This window comes from Malus sylvestris, chromosome 9 (genome assembly GCF_916048215.2).
Source record: "Malus sylvestris chromosome 9, drMalSylv7.2, whole genome shotgun sequence".
Classification (NCBI taxonomy): Eukaryota; Viridiplantae; Streptophyta; class Magnoliopsida; order Rosales; family Rosaceae; genus Malus; species Malus sylvestris.
Window position 1 is genome coordinate 3850039 of NC_062268.1, and position 18888 is coordinate 3868926.

Here is an 18888-nt window from a genome sequence, read left to right on the forward strand (position 1 = left end):
ACCTCTGAAAGAAGAATGTTGGAGCATGCTACTCCTGTGGTGGAACAAGCTTCTGTTACGGCCTTTGTTGCTGCAAGAGGACGAGGTGGAGGTCGCGGTCGTGGTGTTGGCAGCGCGATGTTTCTCCCTCCAATCGTGGTGGAACGTCGAATCAACGAGGCTTCAACCCTCGTAATAACAACAATCAGCGCTATGCTTCTGGAAATAGGGAACGATGTGCGTCCACTGGTGAGTGCATTATCTGCCAGATATGTGGCAAACCTGGTCATCCAGCTCTGGATTGCTATCAATGAATGAACGCTGCTTTTGAAGGCCGCATTCCTGCCAAACGTCTCTCTGCCATGGTATCGTCTCCTACTACTCTCAACAAACAACAAACTAGCAATTGGTTACTGGACACAGGAGCCAATGCGCACATCACTCTGGATCTGCAAAACTTGGTAAACCCGAAGGAGTATAATGGTAATGATGGTGTTGGTGGTGTAGGTAAAGACTATGGTATTTTGATTGCACATTATAGTTCTAATAAAATTAGTACTGATGCTTGCTCATTTAATTTACAAGACATCCTACACTGCCCTAAAGCCTCAACTAGCATCATTTCTGCCCACAAGTTTACGTTAGACAATGACTGCTATTTATTAATCTTCCCACATTTTTTTCTTGTTAAGGACCTCAAGACCCGGAGGAAGCTTTTCCGAGGGAGATGTGAGAACGGCTTATACCCGTTTTCAGGTGGCAGTGGACAACTTCCAAATCCAGTTCAAGTCTTTGTAGGGGTTCGAGTTTCTGTTCAAAAATGGCATGCATGTCTTGGTCATCCTGCCAATTCAATAATAAAGTTTTTAATTGCAAATAAATTGATTCCAGTTCATGGTACCTCCAATGTCACCTTTTGTCAGTCTTGTCCATTAGGAAAGAGCACCAAGTTGCCTTTCATAATGTCAGCGTCTGTTTCCAATTGTCCTTTGCAGTTTCTACATTCTGATGTTTGGTGTTCTCCAATTATTTCCAATGAAGGTTTTCGTTATTATGTCCTATTTGTTGATGATTACTCAAGATATTCCTGGATTTTTCCCATGAAAAAAAAATCTCAAGTCTTTGAAATATTTATTCAGTTTAAGGCCAAAGTTGAAAATATGTTCAATTTAAAAATTAAAGCCCTTCAATGTGATGAAGGTGGTGAATACAAAAGCATTGCCTTTCAAAATTTGTTATCACTTCATGGGATTTCTCAAAGATTTTCGTGCCCTAAACATCCAGAACAAAATGGACTTGCGGAGCGTAAACACTGACACATTGTTGAAACTAGTATTGTGATGCTTTCTCAGTCATACGTGACTACTAAGTTTTGGTTTGATGCTTGTTGTACGGCAACATATTTGATAAACAGGTTACCAACCCGTGTGTTGTCTAACAAATCACCTGATGAGAAGTTATTTCATAAACCACCAAACTATGATACCCTAAAAATTTTTGGTTGTCAATGTTTTCCGTGGTTGATGCCTTATACACAAAATAAACTTCAACAAAAATCCAAATCATGTGTTTTCTTAGGTTATTCATTGACTCATCAAGGCTATAAATGTATGGATTTGTCCACGAAACGAGTTTACTTGTCTCGCCGTGTCCTGTTCAATGAGGACTTTTATCCTTTTCAATGACTCACATCTTCTTCTGAAAACGTTCAAACACAAGGTACTTCTTCACCAGAACTCTTATTTAATTTTCCTTTACACACGTCTCCTCCTTTAACCACGATACCTACTCCCATACAAACACTCAATATCCCTCCACCACAAATTTCAACCACATCTGCCATCCCACGCCGAATAGTGACCCAACCTAATCCTACATATTCACCTAGTCAAACTGACACCCCACATGTGACCCAACCTAATCATTCACCTTCACCTTCACCTATTCAAACCGACAACACCCATGTCACCTCACCTGATCCTACTCCTTCACAAATTCAACCTGACAACACCCATATGCCTTTACAGCCTAGTATTATAGGTTCATCTCCAGTGCTGAATGAGCAAGCTACATTAATTCAAGACCTCATGCCAGTGCCTCATGTGGCTCCTATTGAACCACCACACTCCATGACCACACGTTCCAAGTCAGGAATACATAAACCGTTTAACCGTTTAACCGTGACGATGAAATAAATACCCAGCGCGCAACGTTTCTGTACGTTTTGTGTATTTTGAAGGTCAAGATGACATATTTTGAGGAAGATTCCTTCTGAGGATTTGTTAGGGACGTCTCAAACTTCAAAAAGAGATATTTTGGGACCAAATCAGAGTTGATTTGGTCGGTCAAAAGTCTGATTTTTTGAGAAGTCCGAATTTCAGTTTAAATAGGAAACCTTTTATTTCCTAGTTATCTTATTCTATTATGTTTCCTAGTTTTTGGAAGACATTTTCTAGTAGGATTTTATTTCGTAATAGTATAAATAAGGCTATTTAGCCATTAGGAGGGGGATCAATTTGGAGAGACGCATTAACTTAAGAGCTTTTGCCAATTCAAGTTTATTTTCAAGGTGTTTTCTATTTATGTTCTTAATAATATTTTGTATTATGATTATTCGTAACTAGTTTCGTTTGCTAGGGCGATGTCACGAGCCTTAGCAAGAATAGGTAGTTTCTTTTCAATTTACTTATTATGTTATGCATGCAGGTTTTGAATTATTAATCAAAGTGTTTATACTATCTAATTGTCTTGATGATTGGCCACCATTTGGATATTTAGAAAAGTAATTTGATGCAATTTTGGGGAAGGGCTGTCCCTGGAATTGGCGTTGGCTTCTTGTGGTTAATGTGTGTAGTTTCTTAGGATGGACGACACGTCTTAAGGGTTATATGGTTTTTCAAAAGGTTTTCACAAAACTTAATAAGTCTTGCATGTTCACATTTGATCTGGACGGTACAGACGGGTTACATGTTAGATTAACGTTCTATGTTAGAGGTTCCAAGTAGGACATACTTTAGGAAAATCTAACCTTCAAAATATGCATGTGTAAGTCATAAGTAATTGGAAGAACTACGTAAGATTGTTAAGGTGACGGCATAACCCTAGTGTGTAAATAGATTTTCAAAACTATTTTCTTTTTTCTTTACTTTCCAATTTATTTAATTGTTTTTAATTAATTCGTTTTTAATATTTTAGGTCATTAAATCAACATTTTTCAAATTTTGTTTTTGAATAATTAATTAAGATTTGATTCTAACATAAATGATTCATTCAACCTTTTTCAACCTAGTACTCTTGCAATTAAATGTTTTTATCCTCACTTTTACAGGTGGTAAAAATACCTATTAAACACAAATACCTAAAACTTTAAAACCAAATAAACTAAAAATCAAAACCCTATTAGATGAGAGAAATAACTATTAAAAAGTTCCAAGTGCAGCAATCCAATCATCACATCAGAATCAGATGGAAGAAAACCCTGCGAATCCTTCATCCGACCATTGGTACCATGCATTGGCCTGCAGTAATTAAGCCCCTCTTGTTAATCCTCTTCGTAGGCGGCTGGAGCATAATCTTTTACTTCCTGGCGGCGCATGAACACTTGCTCAACCCTTGGCCCCCGAGTTCCGCATCTACTCGGCCGCCGTGTCCCCGTGCCCACTTGCCCCAACCCCTCCTTCCACCGCCAACCGCTACTATTCCTTAACCGCCTCGTGGAACTTTAATCTGGTCTTCGCAAACCCTAACACCAAACTCGACTTGTACTACGAGAGCCTCCAGCGGATCTGTTCTACGGGGACGAGGAGACGAAGGACAAACTGATGCTCGCCACGACGCCGTTGCCTCTTTTGGCTTTAACCAAGATGAACCAGACCACTTTCAATGTCACCTTCGCGATCACGAGGGCCTACGTCAGCGATGATTCCACCAAGGAATTAATAATCTCCTCCAACTCCTCATCGGCAGGTAATGGTTGTTATGGGTCGACCAAACTGGAGGTGAAGCTGATCGGATATTTCAGAATTGATAAAGGTCTCTGGTTTTCGCGTTACTTATGCGACCTTTCTCCCCTGAATTACAACGTCGCCGATCAGTCAAGCCAATGTGAAATTTATAATACTGTTTATCGGTGTGTAAGCTGACAATTTGAGATCGATTGATGGATGGATCAATTTGACTAAGTTGTTTAAGTTAATTTTGGCTGTTCTAATTGATGATTGGTTAATTCGCATTGGGCGTCACTCCTGTTGGAATTGAGAAGTTTACTAACTCAACACCAAAATATGTGGGTGATAAGTTTACAAACTCTATCACACCTCTCACTTTGCACTCTCAATAAAATTGGACAAACAAAAGGAAAGAAGTAGCAAGCTTGGTGATAACAAACACTTTGAAATATTAGAAGAGTTTACAACTCTTAAAGCTTACAAGCTGAAAATGAGAATGGGATTGGAATGGATGATACTAAAGCCTAGCAAGAAGGCCTATTTATACAAAACAGAAATTGATAAACAATACAACAACACATACAATGAATGATGGTGTTTACCATCTTTCCACTCTTTCAAACACATGCAGCAACTTTGGATAGTTGGCACACACATACATTGCATCCTTCCAGTTTGCAAACACAACCTTTCGGCTAGCACACAGCATGGCAGCACACAGCTGCTGTCTTTCAACACACTTTCAGCTGGCACATGGAGAAAACTTTAGTCTTTGCAGTTGCAGCAAGTGTGAATACAACCTGTAAAGAAACTAACAGCTAGCAGCTGCCATTTACAACCTGTTTTGATTTGAATTTCCAACACACCTCCTCAAATCAAAACGCCTTCATTCCTAGCATTTCACGTAGCAGCCGAAATGATTCAACTGGTAGTGGCTTAGTGAAGATGTCTGCCACTTGTTCCTTCGTGTGACAATAGACAAGTTCGATTGTCTTTTGCTTTACATGATCCCTTAGAAAATGGAACCTGGTATCAATGTGCTTGCTCCTTCCATGTTGAACAGGATTCTTTGCAAGCTTGATTGCAAACATGTTATCCACATGAATCACAGTCGATTCCACTTGTGGATGACACACTGACTTCAACAGATTTCTTAACCAAATTGCCTCACACACTGTTGAGGCTACAGCAACGTACTCGGCTTCACACGATGACAAAGCAACAATTGATTGCTTCTTTGAAGTCCATGAGAAAGCTGTTGATCCTAGAAAAAACACATAGCCAGTTGTGCTTTTCCTTTCATCTTGGTCACCTCCCCAATCACTATCTGAATAACCAAATAATTTTGCATCTTCACCAAAATTATAAAACAGACCATAGTTTAGAGTACCTCTTATATACCTCAAAATTCTCTTGGCGGCCAGCCAATGAGACTCCTTTGGTGTTTCCATGTATCGACTCACGAGTCCAACACCATAAACTATATCAGGTCTTGTGATTGTAAGGTACCTTAGGCTTCCAACCAAGCTTTTGTACACGGTTGAGTTTACAAACTCACCTTCTCCTTCCTTGGACAGCTTCAATCCAGTTGCAACTGGAGTGTTGACAATATTGCACTTATCCATATTGAATTTCTCCAATATATCTCTCATGTACTTTTGTTGAGAGATGTAGATACCGTCACTTTCTTGCTTCACCTCTATGCCAAGAAAGTATGACATTAATCCATTGTCAGTCATCTCGAATTCACTGAACATGGATTTCTTGAACTCACAAAACATTGCTTCATTGTTTCCTGTAAACAACAAGTCATCTACATAGAGACAAATAATTAAGAACTCCCATTTTGCACCATTCTTCATGTAAACTGAATGCTCGTATGGACATTTCTGAAATCCATTTTGGTGAAGGTAGTTGTCAATCCTTTCTTAAGGCCATACAAAGCCTTCTTCAAACGATACACCTTATCTTCTTTTCCTTGTACTTGAAAGCCTTCTGGTTGTTCCACGTACACTTCTTCCTCAAGTACTCCATTAAGGAAGACTGACTTGACATCTAGTTGATAAATTTTCCATTTATGATGAGAGGCAAGAGAGATTAGCAATCTTACCGTGTCAAGTCTTGCAACTGGAGCATAGACTTCATCATAGTCCACTCCATACTTCTGTTTGTAGCCCTTTGCTACAAGCCTTGATTTGTACCGATCCACACTTCCATCTGCAGTGCGTTTGATCTTGTACACCCACTTGACACCAATTGCCTTCTGATTTGGTGGGAGCTTTGTCAACTCCCAAGTGTCATTCTTCTCGATGGCATGGATTTCCTCCTCCATGGCTATTCTCCAACGATCTTCTTCCACAGCTTCATTGAATGAGAGAGGCTCGTGGTCTGCATACAAGCAGAAAAGGTTGGTTTCTTCTTCTTCTTCTTGTCCATATATCTCGGTGAGACTTCTTAGTCTCACTGGAGTTGAAGAGCTGCTTTCTTCACTAGATGTAGGACCACTCCTTGCAATTCTGTGCACTGGAGTTGTTGTGATTGTTTGAGCAGGCTGTTGCTCAACAGGTGGTACAACTTCTGGTTCTTCAAAATCAGTGGAGACGATCTTCTCTTTACTGACTTCTTTGTTGTTCCACTTCCATGCCTCTTCCTCACTGAAGATGACATCTCTACTAACCACTAGTTTGCCAGTTAGTGGGTTGTAGAGCTTGTATGCCTTGGACTCTTCACTATAGCCCACAAACACACACTTTTCACCTCGATCATCGAGCTTTCTCCTCTTGGCTTCTGGAACCTGAGCATATGCAACACACCCAAAAACTCTTAGGTGTGCAACACTCGGCTTGTATCCACTCCAAGCTTCTTGCGGTGTCATCCTCTTGACACTCTTTGTTGGACATCGATTCAACAAATAAATCGAACAAGCTACAGCTTCTCCCCACAATTCTTTTGGCAAATTCTTCTCCTTAAGCATGGACCTTGTCATGTCAAGGATGGTTCGATTCTTTCTTTCGGCTATCTCATTTTGCTGTGGGGTATAGGCAGCAGTCAGTTGATGCCTAATTCCTTGCTCCTTGCAGTATACTTGGAAAGCATTGGAGGTGTACTCTCCACCTCTATCTGATCTCACAGCCACAAGCTTGTGGTTGCTTTCAGCCTCTGTGAGTGCCTTGAACTCCTTGAAGATTTTTAGGGCAGCCGACTTCTCCTTGAGAAAATAAACCCAAGTCTTCCTACTAAAATCATCAATGAAAGTAATAAAATACCTATTACCTCCATAAGACATATGATCCAATGGACCACATATATATGTGTGCACCAACTGCAGTGGTGCCTTTGCTCTCCATGTATCACCAACGGGGAACGATAGTCGTGCTTGCTTGCCAAGCACACAACCTTCACATACTTGGCGTGTGGCTTCAATTTGGGGTAGACCACGAACCATTCCTCCACTTGACAGCAACTTTAGGCCATTGAAATGAAGATGGCCAAATCGAAGATGCCATTTCCATGACTCATCTTCCATTACACCGATGTTGCAGCTTCCATTCTTTGTGTTCAAATTCAACGGGAACATCCGGTTCTTTGACATTCGAACACGTGCAATAAGCTTTCTCCTTGCATTCCTGAGAGTGAGAAGCATGTTCTCCATATGTATAATGTACCCTTTCTGGAGCAGTTGACCAATGCTCAGAATGTTGCTCTTCATACCTGGTATGTAGTTGTTATCGGAGATGTATTATTCTCTACCATCCTTCTGGATGATCTTGATCTTCCCTTTGCCTTCAACTGGCAACTTTGAGGAGTCACCAAGACTTACAGATCCATAGGCCCCATCTTTGAGTTCGGCAAAAAACTCCTTCTTTCCACACATGTGATTGCTTGCACCAGAGTCCAAATACCAAACATCTTGTTGGCTACTGGAATCATGGTGTGCTAGCAAGACTGTAAGTTCTTCATCAGTATTTCCACTTGATTCTGCCATGTTGACATGCTCACCATTTTTATGTGAACATTCATTGGCATAGTGTCCATATTGCTTACAGTTGTGACACTGGATATGCGCATTTCCTCAAGTAGATCTCCACTCCTGAGACTGACCTCGATTTTGTGCATAGCCTCGACCTCTTCCTCGGGCTCGTCCTCGGCTACGGTTGGATGAACTCCCACGACGTGAGTTCCACTGCCCACAACCTCCATTTGGTTTGTCAATATTCAACTTTGACTCCAAAGCTTGCTCTAGCGTTGTGGGGCTTGCATTCTTCTGAATGCGTTGCTCGTGAACTAGGAGGGATCCTAGTAGCTCCTCTGCGCTCATCGCCTCCAAATCCTTGGATTCCTCAATGGCAGTCACCACATGCTCAAACTTAGATGTGAGTGACCGGAGTATCTTCTCCACAACTCGTACTTCATCGAGTCTCTCGCCATTTCTCCTCATCTGATTTACTATCACAATGAGCCTTGAGTGATAGTCGGAGATGCTCTCCCCTTCATTCATGTGAGCAGTTTCAAAATCTGCTCGAAGTGATTGTAACCTCACTTTCTTGACTCGATCTACTCCTTTGTAGATTGTACTGAGTGTGTCCCATACTTGCTTGCTTGTTGTTGCTTCTGCAACCTTCTCGAACGTTGAATCTTCCAGACCTTGGTATAGAAAATACAGCGCCTTCTGGTCCTTCTTTCGTAAGTCCTTGAGAGTGTTCCTTTGTTCTGCAGTATATGCGGCTTCTTGCTCGGCAGTGGGTACAACATACCCATTACTGACAACTTCCCATAGCTCCTGTGATCCAAACAATGCCTTAAATTGGATGCACCATCTTTCATAATTTTCTTTCTTCAATGTGGGAACCTGGAGCTGCACTAAGTTGGACGCCATAACTGCTGCACTTGCCAGAATGGTATTCTGGCTCTGATACCAATTGTTAGAATTGAGAAGTTTACTAACTCAACACCAAAATATGTGGGTGATAAGTTTACAAACTCTATCACACCTCTCACTTTGCACTCTCAATAAAATTGGACAAACAAAAGGAAAGAAGTAGCAAGCTTGGTGATAACAAACACTTTGAAATATTAGAAGAGTTTACAACTCTTAAAGCTTACAAGCTGAAAATGAGAATGAGATTGGAATGGATGATACTAAAGCCTAGCAAGAAGGCCTATTTATACAAAACAGAAATTGATAAACAATACAACAACACATACAATGAATGATGGTGTTTACCATCTTTCCACTCTTTCAAACACATGCAGCAACTTTGGATAGTTGGCACACACATACATTGCATCCTTCCAGTTTGCAAACACAACCTTTCGGCTAACACACAGCATGGCAGCACACAGCTGCTGTCTTTCAACACACTTTCAGCTGGCACATGGAGAAAACTTTAGTCTTTGCAGTTGCAGCAAGTGTGAATACAACCTGTAAAGAAACTAACAGCTAGCAGCTGCCATTTACAACCTGTTTTGATTTGAATTTCCAACAACTCCTTGTTTGATTATATTGTTTTGGTTTAAAATATGGAATAATACATATCAATTAATTTGTAAGTGTAAAAATGTAAAAATATTATGCTAACGGTTTGACAATCGTTTTTGCAATAGCGGCACCTGCTGTGTGTGTGGGAGTAGGCTGTGTTGGGTTTCACTTGTTGGAGAAGCTGAGTTGGGAGGATGCTTTGTATTTGTCAGTTGTTTCTGTGACCACTGTTGGCTACGGTGAAATTCCGGTAAAGACAGCAAGCACTATGGTTTTTGAAAGCATTTGGATGTGTTTTTCCACAATTATCTTTATCAAATGCCAGACATACCTAGTTTTTAGAATTATGAGAGCGTTTGGAAGAAATTAAGGCTTTGACATCCGTAGACTCTGACTCTTCTTCTGGGTGCTAGTGTTTTGTTAGGGAAGCAGTTTGTGTAATGGAACCAGACTAGTGATTTCGAGTCGTTATGTGTTATGTTATATCGAGTCCTTCTCATGTAAAGAAATTCCAAATCACATTTAGTTTTCATTATCAATTACGGTTTTAGTATTGTTTACCTCTTTTAGAATAACTTGGTTTTTATTACAAAATGTTGGAACCAAATTTGCGAAAATCATAGTCCCACTGTGGGACTCCCACATGAAGGAACTCGGTAAAAAACCTTGACTTGAGGGAAAGGAAAACAACCTTGGAAACAAAAAAAGGAGCAAGGAAAATGATGTTGTGTTTGGCTCATACATTTGTGAGTAATTATGAGTCATGTGTTAACAACAATTGAAGACATGGTGACTGCCACAAGCAAAGTTGGAAGTAAGCAAGACTTGACCTTGTGTTTGCTTGCACACAATTGTGCATGTTTTATTGTGCATGTTTTCTCTTCTATGCATTAAATGACAAATGGAGAAAGTTGTACTTTATAGACTAGGTAGACTTTGGTGCATGCTAGGTAGGCTAGGTAATAATTATGTCATGTGAACTTAAGATTTTTTGGTCTTGGTTGTTGACATAGTTGCTAGTGTATGCCTATAACTAGATGCAATATTTGTGCATTTAGGAATGCTTAGAAAGTGAGAGAGTAAGCATCATAGAAGCATCCAAGGGGAGAGCATCCGGCTCTCCTATGGGAAAGGTTGAACAAGGGTTGAGAGAAAATCAAGAGAGCTAGAGTGAAAAGTATTCTAGTGAAAGAACTCTTGGGGTAGAGTGAGGCTCTTGAGAAAATTCTATGAGTGGGTGTATAAGGGATTTGGGATTGGGTTATGTCGATTTAACTCATGTGTACTTGTACTGTTATTCTCATAGTGAAAAGCAATATCTCTCAAGGAGGTAGGCATGATTTTTGCCGAACCTCGTAAATTTCTCGGTGTCTTTATTTCTTGTATTTTATTCTGTTCAACTGAGTGTGATTTGATGATGTTGTAATCTGAATCTCGTTTTCACACTAACAAACGGGCCAAGGCACAACAAATGACGCTTCCACACGCCCAGTAAAAACATCCCAGTAAACAAACAAATCCCCCTCCATGCCATGAACGCGTTGCAACACACCAAATGGAAATGTAATTTTAAATTCCATCTTTTATATTTACTTTTTTAAATACTGTAAAATCAAATATTAATTGAAGGGGTGTGTTATCCACACACTCCATTTTATTTCTCACACACCCTTGATAATTTCTGTCCGTTGATCTTCTTCAATTCATCTGATCTGACTGCTGTAAATTAAAAAGGTGTGTGAGAAGTAAAATGAGGTGTGTGGATATCACACCCCTTAATTGAATAGCCGGTCTTATGGAAAACTTAAAAATCTTGAATGAATACAATTGGATTTTTAAACCATCTTCAAAGGCTAAGTGGAATATCGCATAATCAAATTTGAAAGTAAGAAAATACTCTAACTGATAAGTCAATATGAACCCTTTGTTGTCAAATTTGAAATGTGAAAAAAAAAAGTTGCTGTCAATTAGTTTTCTTATTATTTTATTGTGTGTGTTCTATTAATACACCAATTATAAATTTTAAATTTTTTTTAATTGATTTTTTTTAAATGAATCCTACAAATATCAATTATAACAACAACAAAAAATTAGAGAAAGATAAAATATGACATTGTGTAGAAAAATAACTCAAGCTCGAGCACAAAAAATCGAACATACTTCTTTAATTAACTGACCTAATTCACATCAATCAAAAACCAATTTGTTTGGATGAGAGCAAATTTGAGTGGGTCTAGAGAATGGGGTGCAAAGTCCACACTTCTCTAGCTCTTACAAATTTGGTCGGTCCACTCAGCAACCTCTCTCTCTCTCTCTCTCTCTCTCTCTCTCTCTCTCTCTCTCAGACGAAAATTCAAATTCTAGCCCTTGCCATGAGAGATTTTTGGGACTTCCTACTTGCTTAGAGAAGGATAAGCGGAAACTTTTTTGTTCAATCAAGGACCACGTTTGGAACAAAGTATACAAAGGGGAAGGCAAATTGATTTCTCAGGGCGGAAGATAAGTGTTGACAGAAGCAATGTGGCAAGCTATACCCTATCATACAATGCTTTCAGTTACTACTTTTCTAGTAGAGAAACTTGCAGAAACTTATGCACGTAAAGAAGTGGGTACTTCACCACTTCAACTGCAATGTTAGAGGTCACTCATATGGATGCTTTACCTATCAGTTTGATAGTGTAATTTTAAATCTGGATGGATTAAGGTTAAAATGCAATATGCAAGATTGAAATATGTTTCAATCCTGATTTTTTCACAACAAAAATAAAAAGAGTAAATAAGCAAAGCCAAAGGATTTGTACGAAATCTCACACGAGGAAAAAACCCTCCACACAGGAGAGAAAAACCTCAAGGCACACAACCAATTTCACTAAAAACTTAAGGACATAATACAAGACTCAATTGATACTTTCTTACACCACAACAGAAGCTTGATCAAATACTCTTGTCTTGTAGACCACGTCCTCTTCACCTTCTCTTGGATGAACACCGTTTCACGTAGGTTGATGATCTTCCTCACAGGCAAAGCTTACACAAAGTTCATGATGAATGAATGATGTGTTATGCTCTCAAACTCTCACCTAGATAAAGCTAAGAACCTAACAGTCTTTTGTTCCTCCCCCTTGACCTTATAAAACAATCTCACAAATATCATTAGCATGCAAAAGGTCTTCCGTAAAACTCCCAACACAACCCCTTATATACTAGGTTAACTCTTTTGCCTAATAAACGAAAAGATTGGCCTTAATTAAACCTCTTCCTTATTTAAGACTGTACATTTGAATAGACTCCTAGAATCCCACACCAAATCAATCTTTAATAGGGAACACAAATCCTATATGAATGCAAATGATTCTTACTAGAAAAAAACTTTGATGTGTAATATTGATCAATCATGCTCCTCATTTAACGCAAGCTCCAACCTTTGCAAGTTATAATTAATCCTAAGACTAGGAAATAGCCAACTTACAGACTCTTTACATTTGCTAGGAAATAGTCAACTTAATTACCCTTTCAATCTCCCCCTTTGGCATTTCCTAGACAAAATTCCCGATACACAAAAATAACAACCGTTCCAGAGGACCTCATTTATCTGCACAGACACGAATTACCAGTGAAGCACAAAAGATAAATTACAAAAGATATATTAAGAGTGACAAAACATATTCTCCCCCTGAATCTAATGAACATTAAGCATATTAGTACTCCCCTTTTTTGTCAAGGGAAATCTAAAAATAACCAAGCAACAGAGTTCACATGCAGCGGATCAGAAATCACATAGCTAAGGAATGCCATGCCAATAAATGATAGTTCAAATTGCCAGTAAGAAGATAAAGAGAGAGATATGCATGAGATAAATAGGAATAAAATAGAATGCCAATCCCAAAGTGCAGTACTAGTTCCTCTTAGGCACATCATACAGGATAGTCCATTTAGTTTAACTAAAACCACAAGAGATAAGATGAAATTTAAAAACTAGAAAACCAAGGAAAGAGTATGGGAATTTTAAACAGCTTGTGTGATGTAGTGTAAGTGTGTCTCAAGAATGTGGGATTAAGGAACCATAGTCAACACCCCTTACGAACCATAAGAGCCCATACAAACTAACTGGTTTGTCCAAACTCTGGGCATATTGTAAATTTCTATTAAAGCAATGAAATGAGAGAACCAAACTGATAATTGACACAGATGCTATCAGTTGTCACAACGTTTAGACGTTTACATATCCTCGTTGTGTGCCTTGCATCGTTTATTTGAGACACATTATTGCTAACGGTTGTCACAACGGTGAGACGTTTACATATCTTCATTGTGTGCCTTGCATCATTTATTTGAGACACATTATTACTAGCGGTTGTCACAACGATGAGACGTTTACATATCTTCGTTGTGTGCCTGGCAACTTTGAACTTTCTATTGCATGTCTTAGACAAGAGACCAAATGAATATTATTGTAATTGCAGTACATGCACTTTTTTTTTTGAGCAAAGTGCTTATAGGCAACCAGAGTGGGGACAAAAAAACTAGCGTAAGTGCCCCACTAATTAGAAAGGTATGATTGATCATGAATTCGTACCCCCAGAATCACTTGAGATAGTGAGAAACTGAGACATGACAAAAACAAACAAAATAGGAAATAGCAATGTTCGGTTCTCGATAGACAAAATAACACCTTATATCTGATGGAGCCAAGAAACCATAATAGTAATCCAATCTGAGATCAAAAGAGTAGTAGCAGCACAGAGGGATGACATATATCATATATATGTATATATATATATATATATATATATATATATATATATATAGAAAGACACATATGCAGACGAAAGACATGTATTACTGGCATTTTGAAAACTACAGAGTCAGGCAATGGAGCACACACCAATGGATTGTCTAAGGTGTTCATATCGATTATTGTCCAGTGGTTTTGTGAAGATATCAGCAAGTTGTTTATCAGTGGGAATATATTCCAATGCAAGAAGATCATCTTCTACAAGATCACGTATAAAGTGATGCCTTATATCAATGTGTTTAGTGTGAGAGTGCTCAATAGGATTCTTTGAGATATTAATTGCACTTTGGTTATCGCAAAAAATGATCAACTTACCTTGCATTATACCATAGTCACACAACATCTGCTTCATTCATAACAGTTGTGTGCAGCAGCTTCCAGCAGCTATGTATTCAGCCTCGACGGTGGAGAGTGAGACACAATTTTGTTTCTTACTATGCCACGCGACTAAGTTGTTTCCCAGATAAAAACAACCGCCTGAAGTGCTTTTTCTATCATCTATATTACCAGCCCAATCTGCATCCGAAAATCCTGCAATTTCCACATTTGAGTTGAATGAGTAATGAATTCCAAAGCTTAAAGTGCCACTTACATATCGTATTATTCTTTTAACAACAGTCAAATGTGATTGCTTAGGACATGATTGAAATCGTGCACAAACACCAACACTAAAGGAGATGTCAGGACGACTAGCAGTAAGGTATAGTAGACTCCCTATCATGCTTTTATACAACGTTTGATCAATTGGTTCTCCAGTAGGATCTTTGTGGAGCTTCTCTGTGGTGCTCATGGGATTTCTCACTGGTTTGGCACTTTCCAAACCAAACTTAGCGACAAGATCCTTTGCATATTTTGTTTGGGAGAGAAACATGCCGTCTTTAAGTTGTTGGACCTGCAAACCAAGAAAGTAATTCAATTCTCCACACATACTCATCTCAAATTCATTACTCATAATATTAGTAAATTCAGAAACTAGAAGATTGGAGGTAGAACCAAACACAATATCATCCACATAAACTTAAGCAACAACTAAATCACTTTTAACCCGTTTGACAAACAAAGTTTTGTCAATTGCTCTTCTAGTGTAACTATTTTGAAGCAGATACGATGACAACCTCTCATACCAAGTCCGGGGTGCCTGTTTCAAACCATACAATGCTTTTTTCAGTCGGTAAACGTGACTAGGATGAAAATGATCTTTGAATCCAGCTGGCTGTTCCACGTAAACTTCTTCTTGCAACACCCCATTCAGAAACGCACTTTTGACACCCATCTAGTACAACTTGATCCTGAGATGGCATGCAATTGCTAGTAATAATCTTACTGATTCCAATCTTGCTACTGGAGCAAAAGTTTCGTCAAAGTCAAGACCTTCCACTTGAGTTTAACCTTGAGCAACCAATCTAGCTTTATTGCGAATTACATTCGCTTTCTCATATGTCTTGTTTCTAAAAATCCACTTGGTACCAATAACATTGGCATCCTTGGGCCGTGGAACCAAGTACCAAACATCATTCCTTTTGAACTGGTTTAACTCCTCTTGAATGGCTAAGATCCAATCATTGTCAACCATGGCTTCTTTGACATTTTTTTGGCTCAATTTGAGAGACATAACATAAGTAGCTTATTTCTTCAACATCTTGACTTCGAGTTCTCATTTTATCATTGAGCTTCCCAATGATGTTTTCAGGCTTGTGATCTCTTTTTACTTGCTTAGCTCCAATTCTAAGTGTTTGAGATGATGTGTCATGGATGTCTTCTGAGTTTGTGATACTTGAAGCATCATTCACTGCAGCAGCTTGATCACTCATACTTTCTGTTTGTATTCTTGTAAGATCATCATCATCCTTCATCTGTTTGATCTGCTCCAAATCAGAATCATTAATCACAACATTTATGGACTCTATTACAGCCTTAGTTCGAGTGTTATAGACCCTATAAGCCTTGCTAGTTAGAGAATAACCAAGAAAAATACCAATGTCACTCCTAGAGTCAAATTTAGCGAGATGTTCCCTATCTTTGTATATGTAACATGTACTCCCAAAGACTCTCAAATGACTCACATTAGGTTTTTTTCCTTTCCAAAGTTCATAAGGAGTTGCTTTTGACTTTGGTCTTAAATACACTCTGTTAGCAGTGTAACAAGCAGAACATATTACCTCAGCCCAAAAATGTTTTGCCAAATTTGCAGAATTAAGCATTACTCTACTCATGTCAAGCAAGACTCTATTTTTCCTTTCAACCACCCCATTTTGTTGAGGTGTGATAGGAGCAGAAAATTCATGTGCAATGCCATGTTCATCACAAAATTCAGAAAATAAATGATTCTCAAATTTTGTCCCATGATCCGTCCTTAGTCTAATGATGTTATCATGTTTTTCATTCTGAATTTTCATGCATAAAATAGTGAAAGATTTAAATGCTTCAGATTTATCATGCAAGAAAGCAACCCAGGTAAAGCGAGTGAAATCATCCACAAGAACTAGTATATACTTTTTACCTCCCAAACTTAGAGTTTGCATTGGACCAACCAAGTCCATATGCATAAGTTCCAATGGTTTTGATGTGGATGAGAAGTTGGTGGGACTGTGTGAGCTTTTGGTCTGCTTTCCTATTTGATAATCACCACAGACTCCTTCTTGTTTTCCACTTAATGTGGGCAGCCCCCTTACATATTCTTTCTTTAAAATTTTGATTAGATCTCTAAGATTCATGTGTCCTAATCTTCGATGCCATAGATTAGTGATATTGTTTTCAACCCTATAGCAAACATTCAAACCATTAACCATAGCACAATAGCAATTATCATCAGACCTTGGTCCACAAATGACCTTTTCACCTGTTTTTGTACTTACTATGCATTCAATTTCATCAAATATAACCTTACCAAAGTCATCACATAGTTGACTAATACTCATAAGGTTTGCAGTAAGGTTTTCAACAAGTAAAACATTATGCAAAAAAGGTAAACCAGGAGCTTTAACTGTACCTTCACCCAAAACCTTGGCTTTCTTACCATCACCACAGGTTACCGTGCCTCTTACCTTTTTATCTGAGAATGACTGAAACCAACGTTTATCACCTGTCATATGCCTTGAACAACCACTGTCAAAGTACCACTTGTTAGAGTTGCAAGAATCCAAGGCAGTAAAGGCAACAAAACATTTGAAATCATTAGACTCAATTGAAGAATGAGCAAGTAAGCAGCAATGTGATTCATTCACTGATTTAGTCCTTTTCTTTTCTCTTCACACAAGTTTCATCTTAGGCAAATGGGAATTTGGAATATGAACGAGTTTAGACAACCTATTCACTTCTCTCAAGAGATTTGAGAGATGAGTTCGTGCTGCACCAACAGAAAAATTATCAGAATGATTCAAGTATTTTTTGTCACAATAAGGTCGAATATGACCTACCTCACCGCAAGCATGGCAAGTAAGAACACAAGTCTTAGGCATAGCACACGTACCTGAAGCTTGCACAAATTTTGTTCTCGAAGAACTATCAGTGGAACCATCAAAACCCAAACCAGTTTTATCTCCACTGGATTTTCCAATAATGAGCATTTTGTCAATCTTTTCCGCGCCAATGGTTAATCTTATGATTTTTTCTTTAGAAGCCTCAAGTTGTGAAGTTAATGACTTTTTTTCTTTCTTAAGTTCAGACAACCGAGATTGAAACACAGTTTCAATCCTACTTTTCTCAGTTTACAGATTTTTCAATTTTTCTTTCATATCAGAACTATGCTTTCTAATTTTTACAGAGACATGATAAAGTTCATTATATTTTTGAAGTATTTCTTCAGCATCAAGCTCCTGACTATCAGATTCCTCAAGATCATCGATATTTGCAAATCCCACAAATGCAACTATCTCACTTTCCGAATCTAAATCTGATTCACTGTCACTCCAAGTACTCTTCATGGCTTTGTTTTTTTCAGATTTTAATTTCTTCAAGGTGTTAGCACATTCTTTTGCCTCATGTCCAAAACCCTGACATTCATAGCATTTTCGACCCTCAGTTTGTTTAATAAGTCTAGAACCTTTTTCAGAATTAAAATTGTTTGACTTGAAGGGTTTAGATCTTGAACTTGTTCCTTTTCCCTTAAAATTTTTACTCTTGAGAAATTTTTGAAACTGTCTAGCGATTAGAGCAAATTCGTCATCACCAATTTCCTCACTTTCTTCACATTTTTCTTTTACAGCTTTTAGGGCAATGTTTTTACTCCTTTTCACAATAGGAAGCTCCATTTCATAGGTTTTCAAAGACCCAACTAATTCTGCAATTTTCATTGTGTTTAAGTCTCTAACTTCTTCAATTGCAGTTTTCTTAGGTTGAAACCTAGAAGGTAGTGATCTAAGAACCTTTTTGACAACTCTAGATTCAGGAATTTTATCCCCAAGATTAGCACAAGCATTGACGATACTATTTAACTTAGCATAGAAATCAGAAAAGGTTTCATCTTCTTCCATTCTAATAATTTCAAATTGAGTGATATACCTTTGAAGCTTGGACTCTTTAACAGCATTTGTTCCTTCATAGGTGACCTGCAAGATATCCCAAGCCTCTTTGGAGGTCTCACAATTTGAAATATTAGAAAACTGATCAGGAGATAAGGCAGTAAATAGAGCGTTTAACCCTTTTTGATTATTCATGGAGTGAGTTTGATCAGCCAGCGTCCATTCTTC

The 18888-nt window shown here is 38.4% G+C and overlaps 1 protein-coding gene and 1 pseudogene across 1 annotated transcript; one reads left to right on the forward strand and one right to left on the reverse strand.

Annotated features, from left to right (window-relative positions):
* Window positions 1–25: 25 nt before the first annotated feature.
* LOC126583846 (uncharacterized) lies at window positions 26–898 on the forward strand (annotated as a pseudogene).
* A 3903-nt stretch (window positions 899–4801) lies between these two features.
* LOC126582526 (uncharacterized mitochondrial protein AtMg00810-like) lies at window positions 4802–5788 on the reverse strand. Its single transcript, XM_050246668.1, has one exon. The coding sequence runs from the start codon at window positions 5786–5788 to the stop codon at window positions 4802–4804; it is 987 nt and encodes a 328-aa protein (XP_050102625.1).
* Window positions 5789–18888: the final 13100 nt, after the last annotated feature.

What these genes read in the sequence shown, in the direction of transcription:
- LOC126582526 (XM_050246668.1), bottom strand. Translation starts at nt 5,788, where the DNA reads ATGAAGAATGGTGCAAAATGGGAGTTCTTAATTATTTGTCTCTATGTA.